Source organism: Aythya fuligula, chromosome Z (genome assembly GCF_009819795.1).
Source record: "Aythya fuligula isolate bAytFul2 chromosome Z, bAytFul2.pri, whole genome shotgun sequence".
Taxonomy (NCBI): domain Eukaryota; kingdom Metazoa; phylum Chordata; class Aves; order Anseriformes; family Anatidae; genus Aythya; species Aythya fuligula.
Window position 1 is genome coordinate 29806471 of NC_045593.1, and position 10278 is coordinate 29816748.

The window sequence follows — 10278 nt, forward strand, 5'->3', positions numbered from 1 at the left end:
GTTAATTAGCTGCAGCAGCAAATATGGCCCTGTAACACTCCAACACAATTACTCCTACCTCCTAGAACTCAGGAGTTCTGAGTTCTGTGCTGAAACACAGACATTATACCACATTACCATCAAACAACAGTTTTGCTGGTAACAGGTAATAGTTACTATTTTGCCTTCATTCTGTTTACCCAACAAGTTTACCATGGGAAATAAAAGATGAAAAACAAACTCAATTGCTGTGGTTCATTCCAATTCTGTACAAAAGACTGCACCAGGCATGTCATGGCAGTATATCTGCTCTGGTGTCTTACAATCTCTAGCGCATTTAAAGATGTTTTTCTGGTTTCAGAGAGAATAATGCCCTGAAGTACTTATTCACTGTAGACATTTATATCACACCCATCATGATGTGTTATATTTTCATCCCTGCCATTGTGACTTGCATTCCAATAACACCAGATGATGCAGTAGTGGCCATGTCTGTCACTGGGCTAACATGGCCATCACCGGGAATCCAAAAAGAGAAAAGCAACAAGAAGGGAGAGAGGGAATAGCAGGGCATGAAGCTAAAACGGCACACAACAGACCAAGAAGCTCCAGCAACAAGCACCGCAGCAGATACCAGAAAAAAAAAAAAAATCTGGCATGCTTATGCAAATGCCAAGTTTTGACAATATCATTGACTAAGCCATGTTTTCACATCTGGATCTCAGTATTCCTTGCCACATCCCATCTGTTGCACCCAATACATATTGAGCTGGCATCTGAAGTCTGATGGAAGGACGACCTACACTCTTACATTTCACAGTGAAAGGCATGCTCCACTAACTCAAGTAGAAAGTCACATGCAATGCCTGCAAGCACCTCACTGGCCTGAGGCGAATTTGACCCTGGAAGTGATAGGTGGTACAGAAATGCAGACAAAGGAGAACGTGCATGCTATTTATAACCCAGTGAGAAACAGGTCAGATACACTTTAAGACAGTTTATTGTGTAAGCTAAGACAAAGTTCAAACATGTTAACATGGACTTTCAAAAAGTCATACTACTTTCCCTAGCTCTGTTGAACTCTGAGGCAGAACTAATTATCAAACTTAGATGCAGAAACACCAGCAATAAGGAAAACAGAGAACAAAAGAACCTCATCAGAGTGGACAACTACTCCCATTGCTATTCTCAGAAAGAAAAAAAAAAAAGACATCATTCCAATGTTTACAACTGTGTGAGAACACTAAAAGTAAAAAGAAGTCTATTTTTGTACTTTAGGTACAGCATAGATGTCAGAAGAGCAGCTTCTCTTCACATTGTTTCCTTGGTGAGACGGGTAGGAGAGAGCAGTTAAAACAAAGCAGACAATCCACATGTTCCCTGTTCACCAGCATCAAATATGTGTGCAGCAGTAAGGACCAAATGAAGGAGAGAGGAAAGAATATGCGAGGTTGCTAAAAGAGTCAGCCTCTCAAGAAGGTAGGTGCCGTCTGATGTTGTCCGTTGGGAATTCTTCTCAGGACATGCGATTTTTATCAAAGGCATACTGAGATCTCCACCAGAAGTTGCCAAGTTCAGTGTAGCCTCCCCCATCCAGCTTGCCCCTGCTTTCTCTGTAGCCTTCCAGCTGGAGAGACTCTTTGTATGCTATTGAGAACAGCAAGCTGTCATGGTGAAAGCAGGTGTCATAAAGCTGATGATAAATACAGTCCATCACCTTCAGTTGGCTTGTCCCAGTTTGAAAGAATAATATTTTGTCTAAGAAAATTATAATATGTGACCTACCCCTTAGTGTACCCTTTCACTATATTTTTTGTTGTATTTTAGATAGCTGCAATTCACTTTACAGCATACTGTCCAAGCCCACAAAGCAGAGGATAAAAGTATAAGAGTAGTTACATTAAACTCTTAACACAGAATGGGTAAGTGTTGGCAATATGCCTAATACTCGAGGGATTTTACAGTTCCTGTGTAAAGTTGATCCCTTCTGGCATTAAGCCTAACACTCTCCAGGGAATTTTTGTAAGTTGCCTCAGGCCTTTATAACACGTTATCCAATATGCATTTTGGTATCACTATTTTCATTTTCTTCAACATTTTCTTCTTAAAAAAAAAAAAAAAAAAAAAAAAGTTTTGAATGGTTAAGATAGAGACTCTAAAAGTACAGAGTCAAAGTCACTGTAAATTGCCTGAACACCGTTTATGTTCAGGAGTTAAGCCATGGCTGAAACATGAGAGATGGAAAAATAAAACAAATTAATCTGCAACAACCACTCCAAAGGAATGTCTTGCTATAGGAATCTATGCACCACCTTTTACATTAAAATGAAATATAACGGCATGCCTATAAAGGCATGCCAAGATCCACAGAGAACCTCCTCAAACACAAGCAGTATTGCAATCAGTCTCTTCATCCCACCCCTAGAACTAATTCATGAATTAAACTTGAGGACTCTCCCATCCTCATCTATGCCATTTTGGAAACTCCTGGTCAGGACAGAAGAATCCACCAAGACCTATCCCTGTTGGCTCAAGAATGGTTCTCCCCAGCGATCACCAGAGCTGCAATTAATGATTTCCTTGCATTGATGGGTCTTGTGTTCCTTTTCAAGCATGTCAAGGCGACTGAAGTATATGCAAAGCTGGAAAATCTGTCATGCTGGATACAGCTAAGATCATTATCACTTAAACACTTTGCTGTACCTAAACATTGTCAATAAATAGGCTTAAAAACTGCTGAAAATTGATTAAAGAAAAGAGCTGAAAAAGAAAATAAGGCCTGAGTCAAGCTTTCTGCATAAGGAACTGCACAGAATACTGATGAACAACTTGTTTTCAGACTGCGCCAACTGACACAAAAAAACAGTACTAGAGAGCAAAAAAAAAGTATGTAGAAGAGATTTCAAGTGTGGCTCAAGCTGCTTACTGATTAACACTTCTGCACATAACAAGCCTGACAGACCTGTGTGGTTATTGTTCAAAAGTGAAACAAGGCTCTCTTGGCCACTGTAGACAAATAATCCTTCCTGACCAAGTTCACAGTTCTCACACAGCTTAGCTGGAGCTGTTTCTCCTCACAGAAAGGAAAAAAAAAATAATCCAACCAACCAAAAACAAACAAAGAGCCCCACCCCAACAACAACAAAACCACACACATGATTAAAAATAAAATAAAATAAAATATTGAAACAAAAACAAAACAGCCACAAGATTTAACGTCTGTCAATATTTCTAGGTTAAGAAAGAGTCCTATTGATCCTGTATAGGAAACATGAATTCTATCTTATCAGACATTTTACCATGAAAAAAAAATCTAGTTGCATTTGCAAGGAAACCATAATAGGAAATAAAATACATGAGGATTTTTCATCTAAAGGCACACACTTAACTTTGTAGAAATCACAGAAATGGAAGATGATAACTATTATAAAATAACCGTAAAATGGACAGCAAAAGGGATCAACATATATCTGCATATGTTTCTTTAATGGCTAGTTTCTTTAAATACCAGTAAGCATTTCCTTTTACCTGCATATGTCCAGATTATCTTCCTCAAGCCCCATCTCAAGTATTTTCATGTCAGCTCTTTACAGCTATAACACAGCCTCAGTCACATACCCACACACAGAGTACAAAACAGTTCTGGTAGAGCAACCAGAGTGGAACAAAAGGCCAGACTGACTTCCAAGACTTGAACTATGTATGAAGCATCATCTGCTGCCAGAGAGAAAGGGGCACAATGGTGTGGCTATGGCTGCCATGTCTAAGAGCTGCTTGTAATTTCTAGAAAGTCTTGCCAGACATAGCAGGTCTGGCAAACATATAAAGAAAGAAGACCAAAAGTCATGATGACATGCTGCCACCCCACTTCCTGTGTCCCTGTGGGACCTCTCCACCAGGTTATGAGAACACTAGCTGGATGTGCAGCAGCTACACCACCTCCATGTACAGCAAGTACCTCACTGGAGAATTCCTACCACAGTGGAAATTCTCTATCAGGCAAATTTGAGTAGCTTTAAGACTGCAGTGTATTGTCTAACATGGCAGGAAAATCTACTACTAAGCCTCAAATAAGCTTCCATAAATATTTGTGTATGATCACAGTGTTTCAGGCCAAGGATCCAGCTCCCCCAGGACCTGACCCTCCTCTGTCCCTACTGGACCCTACCAGGTAATGCTGAGGGAAAAAGATAAGGTTTCCTTAGCAGCCAACTCCAGTAACTACCTAAATCAGCAGCAATGTGTTTGTTTTTAATACGTCTTGATGGAGTTCAAAAACATATGATTTAATTCGCAGAGTAAGAGAAAGCAGGTACAGGTGTTGAACATGTTGGCACTCAGAAAATGTGTTCTATTTTCCAAAAGATTTGGGATTTTTATTACTACGTTAGATGTGACAACACTCAGGATGTGCATGAACATCCTCCAGCTCATGCTGACAAAATTTGAAAAAGTGAAAAAGACAAGGAATAAGAAAAGATACTGGATTTTCTAGAAGATGAAATGCTACTTAGATATGTGTATTCAGAACAGATAAGCTAAGTAATATATCTTTGAATAAATAACATTGCCTGGGCATCATTACACTTAAAGGGCAGTTCTAATGTGAACCACATGAAGATCAGACTTTCTTTTTAAATTTTCATTATTAACAGAACATGCAGTAGAAAGCTAGATTTTTTTTTTAATGGTATAGGTTTTCATTACAAGACCTCTCAACAGATGTGCATTGAAAAGAGAAGCTGAAGACAAATGCTGACCACATTTCAGTCTTCTGTCTTTCTTTGCTGCTCTCAAACCTTTCTGCTCATTTTTACCTGATGTCTCTCCAGTTCTTTTTCACCATAGCAGCTAGTGTCAATAGAGATCTGCTTTCAAAGTCTGAGTAAATCTATAATGTGTGGAACTAATTACTCACAAAAAGTGGTCAAATAGACACACCAAATGTAATGTGACACTGTAGATTTCCAAAGTCAAATATGTGTACTGTTATACTTGCAGTTTGCACCTAATTTATATGTGAAAATATCTAATTTGGGAAGACAAAAGTGTTCATTCTTAGCAACAAAAACAACCTACTCTCACATTTTCCAGTACTGAAAAAAAATCCACCATTATACTATTTTATTTTTTGGATGCACAAAACAGTACTAGAAAGAACATCATACATTCAGTACCACACAGGAGGTACAGTAGTTGAAGTCAGAGGCATACACAAGTGCCTGTCAAGACTTGCTTTTTTTCCCTTCAGTGAGAAAACACAGTGTGTTCTAGGTTCTTGTCATGCACAGAAGTGTAACAGTTTCTGTTAATGTGACTTGAGGTGGCAACCTTTCTAAAAATCCTTTTCTTTCAAAGCTTTGCATCGTTATACAAGATAAAGATAGTCTTCATGAAAATAAGATTCTCAGCATGTTGCTGAGAGCATGTTGCACTTACTGTACGTTATTACTGTTCTCTTTGTACACTCAGCACCATCTCCTGTCAAAAAAACTCCATAGAAAAAAGATACATAGTTGCACACAATATTCTGTTCTTTATCCCAAACTGAAGCTCATGGTCTTTTTAAAAATGGTTTATCCATTATTGAAAATGAGCAGGAAAGCTATTTGCCAACACCAAAAAGTCATTTTCTTGTGTATCTTGCTGCTTTTACTAGTCCATATATTTTAAAGTTAAAAAAGAAAAACAACAACAATAATCTCTGAATAGTGCAAACCTCTATACAGATACAAAGACAACTGTAAAAGGAAAACTATTGTCTTCCTGAGAAAAAGCTTTAACTAAAACAAATACCTATCAAAAAACATTGCCCTCCATGTACCAGCCACTAGTAAAGGACAAAAAAAGACCTGCATGAGCATAAGTTACATGAATAGTTTTAGAGGTTTATAGTCTTATTTGTAAGCTTTATTCAGCTTATCAGTGTCTAAGAAAATTATATGGATGCAGCTAAGTGTATTTGACTAAGTGTATTTGGCAAAGTGTATGAGACTTAGTTCTTCTATGATATATAGAAGATATATATGTCCTAGCACACGTAATCTTTAATTTCCTAAGCAGGCCTGTTACTAAAAAGAACATTAAAGCAGGAGGAATTACTAACCCCAATCAATAGAAACAGAATCCAAAGTCCATGGTACCTGAAGCCCTTAGTATCTTCTTCCATGGTAACTTATCTTCCTGCACTATGTAGAGTTTCCACCATTCTATAAATTCTCAAAAATCAAACCACAACATATTCTTGCATGGGATAACCTGATTTTACAAGTAAATACTACAGCATCTGTCTGATGAATGAAAAGGCACTGAGAAGAAAGAAGGTAGACGAGGGTACAATCAAGAGCTCTGTGGCCATTCACTAGCCATCCTATATTGCCTGATTACAGAACAAATATCCAAAGCATGCTTTTGGAAAGACAAGCATGTGTATATGTTAGTGTCACCCATGTTCTTTATCTCCTAATGTCTTTCCTTAAGTTCTTCATTTATTTTGCAACTGTCGCTGTCTGTTGCCTTTTCAGTTACTTGGTTCCAAAATGTTTAACCAGCATTGTTTATACATAAGCTTCCCTAATGCCAGCCCTTCCACCAGAATCACTGTTTGCTGTGATTCAAAATTGCAGACTGCTTTACATACACAGTAGGTGAGTGGGCCAAGGAACAAAGATGGAAATGACAAAACAGGAACACCGTGGTCAGGCAGAGCAGATCCAAAACCCCAAATGCCAAGGACAATAAACTAGGTGACATTCTCTTCATCATGTGATGCTCTCTGCAAGACATGCAGCTGGTGGAGCAGCTGCTGCATAAGTTGTTTTAGAGATCCCTGAATGGGATCCCTGAATTATATTTAAGTAAGTAATTTTGAACAGAGCAGGAACCAAGCTCTACCTGTAGTGACAGAGAAACATTTTCCTCCAGAGCTCTTCACGTGAGGAGCCCACCTCTCCTTGCTGCCAATAGCAGAAGCCTTAAGCTAGATGGTGTAAATACACCCACCACCAACAACAAAGCAAGCATCAGACAAGCAATCTCAGAGGTCACCCAATGAATATGTATATGCATTACTACAGGCCTGACTCAGCAGAGCACTCAAGCATGCAGTTAACTTTCAACTTGTTCTGAAATACTGGTGGTTTCAAGCCTGCATGCCTTGCTGAAGAATGTTGGACTTACTAAATTTTCTAAGCAGAGTAATGAAGAAAAAAGGAAAACTGAGAAAAGCAACAGGCTTGGCATAAAGCAAGAAATCTGTCTCCTTTTCTGTACTTGCACTTAGATATAAATTCAAGCTTTTCCTGGTATTTTAAAATATTTAATTCCTTTCTATCCATTAAATCCTTAGGTCTATGCACCAAAATTCCTCAAAAATAGTGTCCTGATTTTAGCTTGGCCAGAATCCATAATTACTGAAACCTTAAAGTTCTCTTCTAACTTCATAGACTGAAGAGCAGATAATAGAGTATTTTCTGATAAAGGTGTAAATCTCTGATGTACAACTACTTACCCAAAGAGAATCTGCATCAAAATCTTGTAAGAGCTATGCATCATTATTTTCCACAGCACACACAGTGGTTCCAGAAATTGGATTGAAAATCTAAGGTTGAGACATCCTCTAAGGTGCTTTACAGCTTGCCCTGCCTAAGCACTCTAAAAACTATGACTACATTGCTGCTTTCATTGGTAAGCAGCTGTTAGTCACCAGCGGAAAGCTGTGCTCATACATCCAAGATGGAATATTTCTGATAGCACTCACAAAGTTCTGACTTTACAGAGCACAAAACAACTATTTGGATTTGTTGAGTTAGGTTAGGAAAGCAAAGTCAGACCACACTGTTTATAAGGAATTTTAGGATAGCTCCGGGAGTATGAGCAACTGCTGTAAATTACAAAGCTCTTGGAAAAAAACCACGTGATTAATTACTTTAGTTGAAAATAGAAAAACATTCTGTTTCAGTTTCTCCTCTGTTGTAGAGTGGTAAAGAAGGTACTGGATTTACTGAAACCAATACCATCTAGCTATGTGATACTGGAGAAGAAATGCTGTTACTAAAAACAATATAAAAAGTTTTACCTTTACCTGTGCACAGGGAGAATGTGTTTCCAAATTCTTGCTGTTTTGGCTTTAAGGATTGTGGGGCTGGCAGTCCTGGGGGCTGCAGGACTTCAAATAAAGGCTTCCCATTTGTAACCACTTGTCTTCTGGGACTTAGAGCGGGAAGGTGAATGGTACTGTCAATGATGTTGCTCTGAGGAGCTACCCCTCCTCCTAGGGGCATCTTTAAGTGTAGGCTGGCAGAAAAGTTTCCAATAGCCGGGCTTTGGCTGCTGCTATCTGAAGATACACAGGGAGTTCCTGCATGAACTCTGATGGGTGGGATCTGCTGTTCACTGATCATCCCAGTTCCATGAGAAATACCTGTTGTCCGATGGCTCATACTGCATGACCTCCCATTCATTTTTAAGGAGTTAATGAAATCAAAGCGTGGTTTTACAGACCCACAGCTATGACTGATATCAATCCAAAGTCAGTAAGTAATCCATTGTGTATTACACCTGTTAAAAAATAAATAAATACATAAATAAAAATAATTGATGGTTTAGTAAATAATGTATAAAAGACAGGTCTGCCTCTGGCTGTTAACTTGGAGACATCACCGGTTACAAGCAACCAAGTACAAGTACTACATGGCCTATCAGGGAGAAAGAACAAAGCCAAGCAATAACTCACGGCTCCAATGTGGAGAGAACCTGCCCCTTCAAAAGCTGAAGTTTGCAATAAGGTCAGCTGCCTTCGCATTAGCTAAACCAGCCATGAAATGAAGTGAATGCTGAGCAACTGAAAGAATGCAGCCAGGAGTGAAAAGACTCTCTGATAAGGCATCGTTGTTAGGATGAACAGGGATATCTCCCCTTTTCCTGCCACCTCCTCAGTCTATTAATTAAAATGGTGCTGAAAAGCAAACACAGCAGGGCAGCACTATGCCAATGCAGACAAAACAGGAAAGAGATGCCAGTTCACATCCTAAAGGATGTACACACAACAAAAAGGAGAGGAAAAAGCAAAACCACAGAAATGCCTCTTTGGACCTTCCAACACTGGTGGGGCTTCACTGTAGAAAAAACTATTACAAGAAAGTACAGTGTAGCAGTATTTGTGAATGTAACTACAAAAGTGGATGCCCACTGTAAACCGACAGATATAATGAAACTTAGATATCATCATACAGTGGCAAATTTTCATGGCCATCTTTTGATTATGATAATAATTGTGGAACTCTGACTTTCCACAAAGACACATTTCTCATTTAAGTTTTCCCGTTACTTCAATCTTAGAAGAAAAGACCAGTTAAATGTATTGAGTGATCATCTCAGACATGACCTATGCCACAGCAAAATCAACTAGATCTAAACATTTCCCAATATAAAAAAGATTTTGTAGACAAAAGCTGCACTTGTCAGTGTAAATCACTAGGCTAAGGTATCACACAGATGGGGAAATTTCAGCCATAGCTCAGCTGAATAGCGTATGCCCAACTTTCATCACTAGGTTCATATGTTTAACATTAAGTACATGGTTAAGTAGTTTTTTCAATCATGGACTCTGTGCCTAATTGACTTGTTCTGACATCCAAATTGACAGAAATAAAGCTGAAATTCAGCTCCAATTATGGTCTTAAATCATGTATACAGTAAGGTTTTAATTACATATTATGACTGTGCTGCAGCAAAACATTGAACTATAACTTCTATCTTCAGCACATGAGGTTTTCAGCATTGAAGCTAGTAATGTTACGATCAGTATATTCATGATCAAAGTTTGTGTAGAACCTTCAGGCTTAACTCTTGGATTACTATGTCCCAATTTTCTCCCTCTGTGAGCTGCCAAAAAAAAATAATATTTTTTTTGCAAAATTGCATTCATATCACACCTCCAGACTAGAGTAAAAGTCATCTAAGCGACTGTGTAGATACACATGTATAGATATTCACATACACACGCTACAGTTTAAACTCACTAACAATTAAAGGTCTAAGCATATTATCTTCAAAGACAAGAGTAATATTATGGCTGATGTCAGTAAGAGAGAGAGATGCCCTAACCACACGGGTTTGGTCTCAAAAGATGTGTTTAGAATACTATTTTTATTGTTATATTTTTATATTATGGGAATAAAAATTGTAAAGAACACCAATTAAAAGCAATATTATTTACTGTCATGCCTTGATGAAGCACAAATCATTCTTTGCAATTCAACCAAGGACAGACAGAGCTGAATGTTCTTAAATCCTCAG

General features: G+C 38.3%; 1 protein-coding gene across 1 annotated transcript in view; it reads right to left on the reverse strand.

Moving 5' to 3' along the window:
• GLIS3 (GLIS family zinc finger 3) overlaps positions 1-8471 on the reverse strand; it is a 167476-nt gene extending 159005 nt beyond the window's left edge. Inside the window, exon 1 of the mRNA XM_032206148.1 lies at positions 8057-8471. Coding sequence (XP_032062039.1) covers positions 8057-8441 — 385 coding nt within the window. The 5' untranslated portion in view covers positions 8442-8471. The remainder of the gene's footprint in view (positions 1-8056) is intronic.
• Positions 8472-10278: the final 1807 nt, after the last annotated feature.